The 15,604-nt window shown below is 43.0% G+C and overlaps 1 protein-coding gene across 1 annotated transcript in view; it reads right to left on the minus strand.

The window, feature by feature from the left end:
- Positions 1–1,543: 1,543 nt before the first annotated feature.
- mmp24 (matrix metallopeptidase 24) overlaps positions 1,544–15,604 on the minus strand; it is a 44,045-nt gene continuing 29,984 nt past the window's right edge. Inside the window, 3 exon segments of the mRNA XM_071541878.1 lie at positions 1,544–1,908; positions 5,943–6,209; positions 11,485–11,623. Of these exon segments, the coding sequence (XP_071397979.1) occupies positions 1,544–1,908; positions 5,943–6,209; positions 11,485–11,623 (771 nt within the window).

Genomic DNA, 15,604 nt, shown 5'->3' on the forward strand with positions numbered 1-15,604 from the left:
TCTCTCTCTCATTCCTCCCTTTTTGCAGTCATCGTGTTTTCCAATTCTTTCACATCTCCCTCTCTCTCCCACTTGCTCTGAGCTCTCTCTATTCCATAGAGCGTGTAGAGAGAGAGAGAGAGAGAGGGAGACAAAAATACAAAGACAAAAATAAAGACAGACAGAGAGAACAAAACAAACGAAGACGAGATCAAAATTAAACAAACTAGTTCAGCTCTCCAGCTGAGAGGAGCTTGTTAAATACGGGCCAACTTGCCGAGGCTGTTAAGACAGAGACGAGGCCGTTGAACTAACATTATTCTACTCTATCTTTATACGCTGATGACTGGCTAATGTACGTCTGCCAAAACCCGTCGGTCCTAGTCGTCCAAATCAAAGCAATTTTTAAGAACGTTTGCACCACAAATGAAAAGCTGTGCCTTGGTGTTTTTGACAGATAATGGCCTGGTTTTTCACCATTTTATCATTTCAAGGTATGAGCTACTGTTCGAAACGTTTCTCAGTAATCCCATCAACGGTTTGATAGTTGAGGGGAGTGAAGCGGTGTAAGTTTACAAAGGTCTGGTCAATAGTGATGAGGATGTTCTTGCTGTGTATGGTGAACTAAGAGAGAAAAAGGTCCTCTTCGACAATTCTACGTCTCCATACTTAAAATAAATTAAACAAAACAAATCAGCGATCCACAAAGAGATCCTTGGTTTTCTTTTGTTATGGCCTTTCTACCTACATTTTAGAAAGTTTGTTATTTTTTTAATCTGTTTCTTTTTCTTTCTTTTTTTTCTCATTTCATCGGACTTAATAGTTGAAGTAGTTCACGTGTACAAGCTGTTTTCAGAACAGACTTGGAGGTGGTGTCTGGCTTAGAGGAGCTTATTCTGCCCGAAACCCTCTTTCTCTTTCTTTTCTTTTCACTGAGAAGGAGGGTCTTGTAATATAAGTCCCAGAAGAAGAATAGTCAAAGTTCAGCATCACTCATATGACCTCATTTCACCCACTTACACAACCGGAGAAGATGTGGTCAGGTGTGCAAGGCTGGAAAATCTGATTGGCAGTTTGACTGTTCCTAGCCAATCAAATCCTCCCAGAGTCTTTTTTGACTGTTCCAGCTGTTGTCGGCCATGTTTGTTTTAAGGGTCCTTGCCATGTGAGGAAAGGGGGGTAAGACAAAATCAGTATTAGCCTTTCCTTCCTGTTTTACACCGAGGTGTTTGTGTCACAAGACAGGCACGAGTCACATGCGCTCACACACACACACACACACACACACACACAGGTCGCTCCTAGTCTGAGCCAACGTCTGCATTTACTCCCACAGAGCATTTTCAGTGTGTGTCCCTACATGTATTTATCGCTAACGTTAGCTAGCGCAATTAGCGTCCTTTAGCATTGCCGTCCCATTGTCCTTCGGTAGCGTTGCTAGCTTTGTCGGCATCAGCCAGCGTCAGGTAGCGTGTCAGCTAGCTAACAATGTCACAACTGCTCGACCCCCTTCAACTCTTGAACCTTGACCTTTGACGTCTTGAGAAAAAACAAATCGTGCCTGTCATACCCACTCCTGTACGGGGTATTTGTAGTAGTGCTGCGTCATGGTGCTCTGCTGCACCCCTTTGTTTTTAAACTGAAAAATCGTGTACACCAGGACCAGGATGCAGAGCGACAGAATGCAGGGGATCACCACGGCGATGGCGTTGACCGTCGCCGGGACGTCGTTGATGGTCACCATGATGTCCACGTCGTCGAGCGGCAGCTGGCGGTCGCCGCGGTTGCCGTTGCCGCCGGAGCGCTCCATGTCGGACTGGTCGCAGCCCATCCAGTCGCGCAGGATGGACTTGGGGTATCCGGGTTCCACCGTCAGCTTCTGGTTGTCGAACTTCCAGTACTCCTTCCCCTTGTAGAAGTAGGTGTAGTCTAAGGATGGGAGGATGGAGTAGAAGGTGGGGAAGAAGGGGTGGGATGTGAGAGAAAGAGGGGAGGAGGAGGGTTGGGGTTGTGTGGAGAGACATGGAGAAATGAGAGAGTAAATATTGAAATTATTCCATACAAACATGAAAAACATTTGCTAATAATACAGATCAAATCTGTCACACCATTCATTCTTTAAGGTATTAATTTTCCTGAGCACAGGAGTTACACTATATTGAATGTCCATTTTCAAAATTGTTAACCCCATGGTGACCATCAAATAGAAACCAAACTACTACATTTCCATATTATCAGTATCCCATATGGAAAACCTTGTATCTCAAATTTTGTTATTTGTCCTGTAAGTTGGCATTGTTGCCCTTTTTGACTCTCAGGAGTCAAACTATTGGAGAAGCCTTGTAAAATGTCAAAAATGTATGAACACCAATAGGAAACTCACTTTTTTTTTCTCAATTAATCAAGAGATGGTATGAAGCTACATGCATGACAGTGACAATAATGAATACCATGCTTCATTCCCTAAGCATAAATTGAGAACATTTGTAATTTTTCAAGCATTTTTTTTCAATAGTCTAAACACAGCTCTATTTCTAAAATCCTGCAAAACGAATCACAATATTTCCCTCTCATCCTGCAGAAATCTTGTACCTAGAGTTTGAAATTTACAGCTGAAATTCCCTCTCATGTACAGAAAAATGTTCTTGAACATTGCACCAAAGCCCAAACCATCAGAAAAGGGCCGTAAAACATCAAAACTGCCGGGGTGTCAACAGCAAACTCCACCGATTTTTCTCAATTCCTCAAAAGTTGACATTCAGGAGGCTTTATGCACGACACTGACAAATACCACGCTTCACTCTCTAAGCGTATACGCTCTCTGAAACTCAAAAACATCCATCTTCAATATCCTCGACTGTACACCCTCTGCCTCGGCCCTGGCATATCTCTGTGGCGTAGGATCTCATTAGAGGCAATAACATTTCTAGTGTGACACAGTGGATATAGGCAGCTACAGTGTTTTGGTCCCAGCAGTGCTTGTTTTTATTGAAGGGCAATATTATGTAATGCCTAGGAGACATAGACACTGTAGCCGGGAGACAGATGGGACTGGACGAGAGAGAGAGAGAGAGAGAGAGAGAGAGAGGGAGAGAGAATGAGAGAGAGAGAGAGAGAGAGAGAGAGACAGGGAGAGGGAGAGAGAGAGAGAGAGAGAGAGAGAGAGAGAGAGAGAGAGAGCAGTAAATGGATACCCCACCTCAGCAATAACATGCAGGCTCAAACACTCACACAAACACACACACACACTCTCGCACATACAGATAGATACACACACAAGCCAACATCTATTTATATTAAGTATGTATTGGGCCGATATTTTTTTATTAAATATCACATATCGGCCAGTCATATCGTGTACTGCAGGTTCCTCTCTGACCACAGCTAGCCTACATAAAAAACAGCCAGTAAAACCTGCAATGAAACGTTATTGTCTTTGCACATTTTATTCATTCTCATTAATTGTTCAATTATGTTTCGTCTATGATTTCTCCTTTAATGTATCCCAGTACTCCCCTTCCATTGCATAGGTGCGGTGGGTCAGCCTGCCTTCAAGAGCTGCTAACTGTAAAAGAAGGTAATTATCCTGGGTTTCAGTGGAGAGTTTTAGTGTCCCATGATGGTCTCAGTGCTGTTTCAGAGGCTTTTAAACCCTGAAGAGAATACAATTCTAAGTGAAACACTAAAAATCTGTCTTATTTGGAATTATTTGGGCATGAAAATGGTCAAATTTAAACACGGTATTGGCTTTCAAAAATCCATATTGGTGTGCGTGCGCAAACACACACACACACACACACACACACACACACACACACACACACACACACACACACAAAGCACACCAGTAGAAGACCCCCAGAAGGTTTCTTCTGATTGATGAAGTCTACTTTTTCTGTCTGCTCCATCACCTCTCGACTCTCCACAGGAAACAAACACACACACACACATAAACACACACATAAACCCCCACACACACACACGCGCACACACACACACTCGTCTGCTGCCTCCAAACTCCCTGTAGGACAGCTTCTGATCCAACACCAAGAAGCCACGCCCGACTGCCCATGTCACCACCTCTGATCTTACACACACACACACACACACACACACACACACACACACACACAAAGACAGAACTCTGCCTCTGGTGTTCTCGCCTCCCTCAGTGGCAGCCACAGGGTTATGGGGTCGCAACTCGACAAGCAGAAGTGATGATGGGCAGTTTCCTTCTAGGAGGCTGTGTGTGTGTGTGTGTATGTGTGTCTGTGGCATTTTGCTTGTGGCATTTTATGCTGCTGTAGCATAAACACAGGGCTAAGGGAGAAATAAGTCAATGTGAATGAATTGAATTAGCAACAGAGTGACTGGCTGACTGACTGTCTGGAGGACTGGCCGGTTCGCTGAATGGCTGAAAAGCTAACTGAATGCTAACAGACTGGTTAGGAGGCTGACTGACTGACCGACTGACTGGCTGACTGACTGACTGACTCACTGACTGACTAGCTGACTGACTGACTGACTGACTTACTCACTGTCTGGCTGACTGACTGACTGACTGGCTGACTGACTGACTGACTGAATGACTGACTGACTGACTTACTGACTGGCTGACTGACTGACTGACTGACTGACTGACTGAATGACTGACTGACTTACTGACTGGCTGACTGACTGACTGACTGACTGACTGACTTACTCACTGTCTGGCTGGCTGACTGACTGACTGGCTGACTGACTGATTGACTGACTGAATGACTGACTGACTTACTCACTGACTGACTGACTTACTCACTGACTGACTGACTGACTGCCTGACTGACTGAATGACTTACTCACTGACTGACTGACTGACTGAATGACTTACCCACTGACTGACTGACTGACTGACTAGCTGTGTAACCACCTGGTTAATTGGCTGGCAGGCTCAGTACTGTCGCCCAGCGAAAAATGTTCAAATACATTTACAATTACAGCCTCTAATCTTTTCCTTCACTAATTATGCAGTAATACTATATCACAGGTTTTAATTTCATTGTGAGAGTAGGTGTCACGCTTTTCTAATGGTGTGTATATATATATAGCTCATAAATAACCTCTTAAATACCTAAGAGGTTGTTCTTTACAGAGATTGTGGGTTTGACACCCACAGCTACAGACAGGATGCCCCAACCAATGTTAAGGCTTTTATAACACGGCTACCAATGCCCGCATACTCTCTGAGAGGTCTTCTTCAAAGCAGTGTACATACACAAGAATAAAGCAAAAGGGCAAGAAAAAAATTGAATATAGCAAAAGTAAAAATTAGGCAAGAACGATCACTAACTACCTGAGGAGTTTGCTTCGCAACCGATCCTATGTTTGATCACAGCCCTGCTTTAAGGGAATTATCAGCATGGTTGGAACACATCTTTGTTGTTTTTTGAATTATATATGTCACTGAGATGATGTGATGTTTTATCCTGAAGGGAAAATGTGCCGAAACGTTGATTCATAATACAAAATAAAACGCATCGGAGTTACGAGTGTGCGGCTTCCCCCTTCTTCTGAAACGCATCTTTGAGCAGTCAGATGACTTCCATCCACTGTTTAATGAATGAAAATAATCAATAACCAGATCATACAAATCAGTGGTTCTCAACGTGGGGTCCGGGGACCACCAGGGGTCCTTGAGGGGGTTCCAGTGGGTCCCCAGCAAATTGATGAATTGTTAAACTTCACCATTATTTCATTTACAAGATGTTAACACAATTAGAGAATGTAGAAGAATGACTGTTTTGATCATAGTTTCTCTGTTATCTCTCTACCTACAATTCTGCACAACATCATATCAAACAATATAAATATTCTCAGATTTGGATCCAAGAGACAAATGGGTCCATGGCTCTAATGTGGACTTAAGTAGGGGTCGATGATATGAAAACAGTTCAGAATCACTGAAATAAATGCTGACTACTCACATCCCTCCCTACTGATGAAGGCCCCCTGCGGTGCGTCCGGTATTCCCTTCCACACGGTGATGGGTTTGGGGTAACCCGGGTCGGCCGTTCGCTTCTCCTCGTTGTAGCGCCAGTACTGGTCGCCTTTGAAGAAGTAGGTTTTCCCGACCGGCTCCCAGCGCAGCGCCGTGTCGATGCCGTCTTTGGGGAGGCAGCTGCCCAGCTCCACCAGGCTGTGAGGGTAACCCGGCTCGGCCGTGACTTCCTTAAACACCCAGTACTTATCGCCTGGAAGAGGGGAGGAGACATGAGTTGGTACTTTAGTCATAAGAAAACATTTTTAGTATTATTACCACAAGTTTGTCAAGTTCTACTAGGCTTGTGGAAACCTTAAACACCCAGTATTTATCACTATGATTCGACTGATATGGGTTTTTGAAAGCCAAACCAAAGCAGATATTTTTGGACTGAAGGCACCGATAGCCGATTTTGTGCTGATATTCGATATCTTTAAATTTGAACACTTCCAAGTCAACAAATTACAAGGATTCAGTGTTTCGCCCAGAATTCTTGTCAGGGTGGAAAAGCCTCTGCATGATTGGAGTGAATTAAAGCCGACTTTAGAAACTCCAGCTGTAAACACCAAGTGCTGTGGTAGCACAGAGTTGTTGTAACTAAGAGAACTGCTGAACAAAATATTTAATTCATGTGTTGACTTAGTCACTACAGATAGAAAATCACTCAGCTACTTCCTGGTATGTGGATGTGCTTGTGACTTCTACCGTACTGCCTGGTGTACGAGCGCACACTGTATTTCCCTCATGCAGGGCTCTTAGGACTCTGCACCACCTAAATCATGCATACTGTATTTCCCCTAAGTACTGTGCATAACAAAAAGCATTACAAATGAATGAACTCATAAATGAACGCACGCACAGAGCCTCGCTCTTGTCGAGGTGCTCTAGCAATTATCCAACTTGCTGTTGCAGCCAAAGACATCCTTCCTATCACTTACATTTTAAGTTGAACTGATTTCTTGACCCTGCAAACAGAGCTGCAGGATTTGGAATCAAGTCTCTATCTCCATTAGTTTTATAGTTATGGCTAAAAAGCGTTAATCGTCAAATGGCGGTAACCCCAGATCCGGACCACCGTCTAATCAACTGTTCTTTGCCCCAAGGGCTATATGTCTGCCAATTTTTAAGGAAATCCATTCATAAGTTTTTGAGATATCCTGCTGACAAACAAACGGATACAAATATAACCTCCTTGGCAGATGTACAAAAAGCCAAAACATAATCTTAAAAAACACAAACAAACGAAAAAGAAACAAATTCCTATCACTTGAAACCTGGAAGATGAGGACAGGAAATCATTAACAGGTACCAACCAGGTGGCTAAATGATTGTACAACACGATAACAGCTTTCTACTACACTGTGAAAGCTGCTACTCTGCTGTGAAGACGGCACAGCTCCTTGGTAACTTCTTTAATTATCCTGTGATTATCACTCGGAAGAAACATGTGGGAAAGATGAACACAAAAGAGAGATTAATACAGGTGGCTGTACGCCGTAGTACTGCCCTATAAAAGCTTTCTATTAGGCTATTAAATTAGCCTGACTTGGCATCGACTCCTTTAAATACCCCGTACTTATCACCTGGAGGAAACATATGGGAACAATGAATACAAGAAAGATTAATACAAGTGGTTAAATCATAGTACTGCCCTCTTCAGACTCTACACTAATAGCTTCCCAGCAGCCTGGATCTGCAGTACCCTCTTTAAACAACGGGCGCTTTTCACCGGGAAGAAACGGAGAGGGAAGCGTTCCCTTCAGCGCACGCTTTTATCTAAAGCACCTTACAGAGCCATGGGTGCATGCATTTTCAGCCTGGGTGGCTCCAGGGGAAATCAAACCCCTGGAAGTCTTAGTGCCACGCTCCACCCATTCAGCTACATGAGGAGTCAAACCCGTTACTGCTGTTTAGCCACAGAGATAAGAAAGGGAATCAAATCCATAGCCATGGTAGTGGTAGTGTGATACTCTACCCGTTGAGTGGGAGATGAGTAAAGGGTTAATAACAATGGAAAGGAAACAGAGGAGTGAACCTGAGTTTGGGTTTAGCTCTATTAACAGGGGTTGACCCAGTCTACCAGACCCGCAAGGCTTAAAGCTGCACTAGGTGACTTTGCAGGTTGGCGGCCCCAAATGGCAGCAAAAGGTAAAAATTTGCACTACAATACTACAATACTACAATATACCTAGAAATCCTGTAACATGTCATCATTCTAAAAAGGCTATACCTATAAAAATTAGTTTTAAGGCGGTGCTTAAAGCAATTCAGCTGATCTGTCACTTCCCGCAAGTGCAGAAGATTTCCTGCCAGTGATCACACCCGAACCAGAATTTAGGTAAATCTGGCAGATCTACAGGATCTCAGTTTGGGTGGATGGGACGTGCTTCTCTGTTGCAGCTCCTCTTTGTGATTTAGGTAGGAAACTATTTTTCCATAAAAATCTTGCCTATCGTGCAGCTTTAAACTAGATGGCACCCAGTAGAGTGTGTTGGGTTTTCACCAAAAGTTAATAATTTCTTCCCTGCCCCATGGAAATGTTGAATGTTGTATAATGCAGGGTTTGCCTCTTCTTCTGTCTGCTGACAGCCACACAGAGGTTGATGGAGTTACGTGAATCTGTTCTACTACTATTACTATGTCGACTACTATTACTATTATTCTTGTTATTATTATTATTATTCTTATACAGTTTAGTGACAAGCCACACCCCCCCTTTGTCCAATTGGTGTCAGAAATCCATCACTTCTTTCTTGTCCCATGTCCAACCTTTCCACAGTTCTAAGTTTTGTGCAAATCCATTCATAACTTTTTGAGATATCCTGCTAACAGACAAACAGATGGAGGAGGTAATCAATCAAATCAATCAAATATGTAAATCTAAATCTAGATTCCAAGATCCACATTCATAGTATAAGAAGAGAAAAACTGTAATAGCACATCATCCATTTGTACTCTCTCTCTCCAGTCCTATTGCACTTCCCAATAGAAAAGCGCTAGTGTATTCCCCTAATAAAATAAAATAAAATAAAATGAAAAAAACAAAGTTAAAAGTACCCTCTCTGCCAGCCTAACCATGGCTGACGTGCCTTATGGCTTCTGGATTTCTGGGTAGACGCTGTCAGAGCTGAGCAGTTACTTCTTTCTACCAGCTTCCCATAATCCATGAGGTAAAAATAGAGATTTTAAAATGAAGCACTCTGAACTTGTGAAGCGACTGAAAGTGCAGTTCTGCTTCGTCCAAACGCCACGTGAGCTTACTGAGGACGCTGTTACCTGGGAACAAAACACACACACACTGGATTTCATTGGATGGACAAACGACAAATCCTCATTCTTATTCTGTGTGTGTGTGTGTGTGAGAGAGAGAGAGAGAGAGAGTGTATCCTGTGCACACGTGTCTCTGTGCTAGTCCAAATGTGTGTGTGTCAGAGTGTGAGTCATTGTGTGTCTGTGTATGTCAAAGTGTGTGTGTATTGTGTCACAGCCTGGTTGAGCTGTGTCATTGTGTGTCCGTGTGTGTGTGTCAGTGTGTACGTGTGTGTGTGTGTGTGTGTGTGTGTGTGTGTGACAGCAGCTGAGAGCTCTGAGAGAGCAAAGCTATTAATATCTGCTCCTGGCTGGCCGCGATAGCAGGACACTCAGTTAGGAGATGTGTGTGTGTGTGTGTGTGTGTGTCTGTGCGTACGTGTGTGTGTGTGTGTCAATGTGAGAGAGCGAGAGAGAGAGAGAGAGAGAGAGAGAGAGAGAGAGAGAGAGAGAGAGAGAGAGAGAGAGAGAGAGAGAGATGAGTGACTCCACCGTCAGCAGACAGGGGATGAGGGAGGTTTCATACATGGGCTGAAATTCTATTACTTTAGGCTGGCTAGCCCTCCCTGCCATGCTATTCTCTATTTCACACTTTATTAAATACATTTTCAGGAGGAGGAGGGAAAGTAGAGAGCAGGACAGAGTCTAATAACACTGGAGCAGATGGTAGACGGGGATTTGAACACTGCTCCACGATTTGGCAAAGTTTTTCCATTGACTATTGTGACCGAAAACGGCTGATTTTGCAGCGGCTTTCCTCAGAGAACTGCAGCGCTGCAAAACCGATGCATTTATTTGTGAGAAATGTGCAAGGATGGACAAAAAAAAAATCATAACTAAAGCACAAATATGGGACGATTTGCTTGTTAAAGGGGCATTAAGTAATTTATGACTTTTATCAACCGAAGCGATTACAACAACATTGACATGTTTCTCGCACAGCTTATGGAAGATTGTAATAGACAGAAATATAAAAGTCAGATTTTCACAATTGAATGAGTAAGCTAGCTAATTAGAGCAGAGATCCAACAGAAATGTCTAGTGGAGAGGTAATACATCACCATGTAAAGTAATACTGCATTGTCATCTGTATTTTGGCTCATCAACCCCGTCAAACCTCCGCAGATATATTATGGTTATTTTGTGCTAGGGGACAGTAAAAATCTTACTTAAAATCTTACTCAATCTTACTTTAGTGCTTTCATGGGTTGGGTTAGCAAAGTTGTGGTGATTTGTTTTTCTTGTGTTCCCTGGGGATGAGAGGAATTTCATGCAAAAAAATACAGTGAAAATTTCAACCTTTTGCTCTTCTTGCAGTGAATTAAAAAATTTGTGGTGAAATTTTTTTTGGATTGCATTATTACAAATCCTGAATTTTATCTATGGGTTCAGAAAATGGGCTGAAAACTTACAGCTGGTCCTACATGAATAATTAATATTTTCATGAGCCTGGGTCCCAAACTGAATAGGAAAGAAGGAGAAAATTTTGGGTCTCCACTGACTTGAGTAACAATGTTTTTCTGAGCCTGGGTCTCTGTTACACATGAGGAATTTCACGTGGAAAATGTATGGTGGCAGTCAACATTGCAGCTTTTTTCAATATTACAAGGAATCGTGCATTTTGCAATAAAGGGCTAGTGATCACAAAATCATAAATTCCTGGACAGAGTCATGTAAACCACAATATAGGAGCAAAAAAAAGATAATTATGCTTTCATGAGGCTGGCTCTCTGGGTTAAATACTGAATTTCTACAGCTATGAGCAGTAAAGACAGATGATATTTATTCATTATTGTAGCTTTTTTCTCACTGCTATTAGTCTCTCTTAATGTTTTTTAACATCAAGTTATCTTTTTCTTAGAACTGTAAACCAGTAAGAACTGATAGCTTTGTAATGCAAACAGACATAAAGAGAGACTGGTATTATCACTGGACACCTCGACAATATGAGTGTTTATCTAGATTCAGAAGAATTGTATTCTGTCTTGCTGGAGGAATATGAGTGTTGAGATTAGCCTGAAACCGATCTTTAATTTCCATTTTGCTTTGTTGAGGAAATTTCAAAAGCAGGTTCAGGGGCTGGTTCCAGGCAAGACTGTGATACTGTGCTACTTTGAAGAAATGTTGAATAGTGCAAACAGAGCCAAATGGCGCAGGCTTTTCATTTTCTTCCGTACCTTTGAAGAAAACAAATTTGCCGTCGGATCTCTCGTAGGCGGCGTCGATGCGCGGCGGCAGGCCCTTCCAGAACTGGTCGATCTGCATGGGGTAGCCCTCCTGCACCTTGTTGTTCCGCAGACGCCAAAACCATCGGTCCTGCGACACACGGAGAGTCACAAGTTGAAATACAGAATCACATAAATCTGCAAAAGATTTTGAACTACAGCTAACTATGTGTGGGTAGCCTCCCTGTGCTGGCCACCCACGCGTTTTTAGAAGTGACAAGTTCAAACAAGAGTCAAGATGAGAGTTAGAGAATCATTATATGATTTGGTATATTAGAGAAAAGAGTTTTTAAGTGTCTGAATCACAGAGGTGTCACATGATCCAGTGGGCTGAAGGCTGCAGTCACACTGCAGCTGAAAGTGTCCCAATTCTGATTATTTCCCCACACATGTGACACAGATCTGGTGTTTTCTAATGAGTGTGAACAGCAAAAAGCTGCATGAAGTTGCTTTTTTAAAATTCCGATCTGGTTCACGTGGCTATGTGGAACAATATTGGATCCCGGGGTATGCGACCTACATGCGATAAGTATTTGAACGCTTAAATCAGAATTTGTCAGCGTTACCATGACAATAAGTAAATCTTACATCATTCACCTGAGACACAACAATGGAAAGAAAACCAAATAGTGACTTGATTGGTATTTGGGGAGACGCCTCGATTCAGTCAAAACTCAAAAGACACCCGAACAGAGACGCAAAAACAGATGTGACATGTTTTGTAACTGTTACTCTGCTCTGGTATCAGATATGGGTCACATCCTAGAATAGATATCAACAGATATTCAGAGATATGCAGAATCAGATGAAGTCAGACTGCTGAGAATCATAGTAAACTGAGTGTACAAAAATATAAGGACCAACTTCTGTTCCCATGAAACAGACAGGTGAATCCAGCTGAAAGCTTGCTGATTTCACAGATGAAATCCACTTCACTCATGGAGCGATGTAGACGATGAAGATGAAGGAGAGGGTTTAAATAAGCCTTCACACCATTTCAACATGGATTGTGCATAAGGTGTTCATAATACCCAGTGCTCTCATATGTCAATGAGAGTCGAAATAATAATCAGAATGAGGCCGTAACAGTACAGAATCAGTCAAGAGTGTCAACAAGCGTCAAACCAGAATAAAAGAAAAACATGGTGCGTCTCATTATATATAAACTTCAGAAAAACCTTGTCAAGTGCAAGCAGTGTAGTAACAAAGCGAACGCTTGCTCAGCTATTCATTATTTATGTCACTGAACTTCCAAACAGTTATCTGTGTGATTATTCTTCTTCCCTTCTTGTTGCCAAAAGGGATAATTAGTCAGTTGGGCTATAGTTTGAAAGATACAAAATGTGCTTTTGTTTCTGAACGGCTGCAGTTTCAAGTGAACAAACTGTGACATTGAACCAGTGTTATGAAACATTGGAGCTTTCTCTGGTTGTTGTCAGCTCCACTTGGTTTGGCTGCGGGAAAGTGTGAAAGCAGCGTGTCACGACAAAGACTTACAGTAATCAAAAGCAAAGTTTCAGGTATTGATCCTGATTGGTGTGAGAAGTGACACATTGGAATTTTTATATTTTGATGATATTTGGAGTGACATCATGCACACACCAAGTCACGTTGTACAAGAGAAGAGAAGAGAAGAGGAGGAGAGAAGAGAACAGGAGTAGACAAGAGGAGAGAAGACAAAGTAAGGTAAGAAGTAAGAAGTGAGGTGACGCGAGGTACAGAGAGGACAAAAGGGGAGGGGAAGACAAGAGAAATGAGGTAGAGAAGAGAAGAAGAGGAGAAGCAGAGGAGAGAAGACAAAGTAAGAGGAGTGAGGAGACGTGAGGTAAAGAGAGGACAAAAGGGGAGGGGGAGGCAAGAGGAATGAGGTAGAGAAGAGAAGAAGAGGAGAGAAGAGAAGATAATAAGAGGAGAGGAGAGAAGAGGAGAGGAGGAGAGAAAAGAGAAGAAGAAGAGAAGCAGGGGAGAGAAGAGGAGGGAAGACAAAGTAAGAGAAGTGAGGAGACGTGAGGTAAAGAGAGGACAAAAGGGGAGGGGGAGGCAAGAGGAATGAGGTAGAGAAGAGAAGAAGAGGAGAGAAGAGAATAAGACGAGAGGAGAGGAGAGGAGGAGAGAAAAGAGAAGAAGAAGAAGAGAAGCAGAGGAGAGAAGAGGAGAGAAGAGAAGAAGAGAAGAGGAGGAGAGAAGAGAAGACAAAGTAAGGTAAGAAGTAAGAAGTGAGGTGACGCGAGGTACAGAGAGGACAAAAGGGGAGGGGAAGACAAGAGAAATGAGGTAGAGAAGAGAAGAGAAGAGATGAAGAGAGGAGAGAAGCGAAGAGGAGAGGAGAGAAAAGAGGGTTAGGGTTAGCAGAGGAGAGAAGAGGAGAGAAGACAAAGTAAGAGGCGTGAGGTGAGGCGAGGTAAGGAGAGGAAGAAGGGAGGGGAAGACAAGAGGAGCGAGGTGGCGTTGAGGAGGCGTAAGTGGAGAATGTAAAGAATGTAAAGAAAAAATAAGAGAGGAGTGAAGTGAGGCGACGTGAAGGAAAGAGAGGACAAAAGGGGAGGGGACAAGAGGACAGGAGGAGTGAGGTGAACAGAGGAGACGAAGGGAGGCGAAGAATAGAGAAGAGGAGAGACGAGACGAAGGCAATCAATCTAATACTAAGTAAAGGAAGAGAAGAAGAGGAGAGAGGAGATGTGAGGACAGAATAACAATGGAGAAAATAAAGGGAAATGGGAGAAGAGAGCAGGAGAGAGCAGGATAGGAGGAGGAGGAGGAGGAGGAGGACTGGAGATGGGAAGAGGAGAGGAGACAAGAGGAGGAGTGAAGGGTGGAGAGGAAAGGAAAGGAGACGAGGGAGGAGGAGGAGGAGAAGAGGGAGAGCATCAATCTTAGCTCATTATCATTTGGCTCCGGTGAATCTAGGACACAGCCAAGCATAGTCCCCAATGACTGATACACACACACACACACACATGCACACACACATGCACGCACACACACACACACACACACACACTCCCAAACAGGTGCAGGCGCACACACAGACACGTGAACACCTATTCTCAAACTCACAGAAAGGCACACACACACGTACACACACACACGCGCTCGCACACACACACACACACACACACAAACACTCCATCTCAAATGATGAAACATCATCCACTGGCTACTAATGCTTTTCTGTCTGAACCGAAACAGAAAAAAAAGAAAAAAAAAAAGAAAAGAAAATCGATGCTTCACATCTAGTGAAGAAACCATGAGTGTTTCTCACCGAGGAAACATCCCATAATGAGTGTCTCCTTTCAAACGCCCACTGGCTCTCGATGCTCTTTATGTCCTAGCATGCCCCCGCTCTCAGGTTAAAGCCTTCCACCTCCGAACTGTTCGCTTTTAAGGAATCGAGAAAAATTTGCCTTGTGTTTTTTTTTTTTTTTTTTTTTTTTTTTGTTCTGATTGATGATGATGCGTTTCTGAAGCTGCGGAAAAGCTTTCATGGGTCGTTTAGGGTCATGATTAAAAATTACGAGTAAGAGACTGTGTGAACATTCATTCGAGGTGACATACAGGCGGAGCAGAAGTCCAACATTTTACTCCATGCTTGCTGCACCGCTGAGGATTTTTTGTTCCCTTTTCAGCCATCAGTAGGTGCAAAGAATGAGTCATAGTTTGAAAGATGAGTTTTGTGGCACGATACGCCTGAACATAACTTAGTGGCTCAGGTTGGAGCCGTGTCTCCTGTTTTGCATGTTAATAAACTTAACGACGACGCTACCTTGGCTTCGAAAGTTGAAGATAAAAGCTTTCCATCTGACATCACCGATATATAGTGTGTCTGCACTATAGCACCAGGAAGGAAAAATCCACCCTAAAACGCTTTAACACCGTCAAAAACAGCTATTGGTGATGCGCCTTGTATTTCTGGGACTATTTTGTTGTTTGGGGGTGTATTTTTCTTATTTACAAGGATAACTGCCCAAACGTAGATGATGTGGCAATACTTCAGGATATTCCAAGAACAGCTACAATGGAGTTTGATAGGAGAAAATGTTTCAGCAATCTAAAACATCAGCGCTAAATGTCA

This window comes from Centroberyx affinis, unplaced genomic scaffold, assembly GCF_046629955.1.
Source record: "Centroberyx affinis isolate AG114_WGS23_722 - 3 ecotype Tasmania unplaced genomic scaffold, CSIRO-AGI_Caff_v1 ptg003966l_1, whole genome shotgun sequence".
NCBI classification, from domain to species: domain Eukaryota; kingdom Metazoa; phylum Chordata; class Actinopteri; order Beryciformes; family Berycidae; genus Centroberyx; species Centroberyx affinis.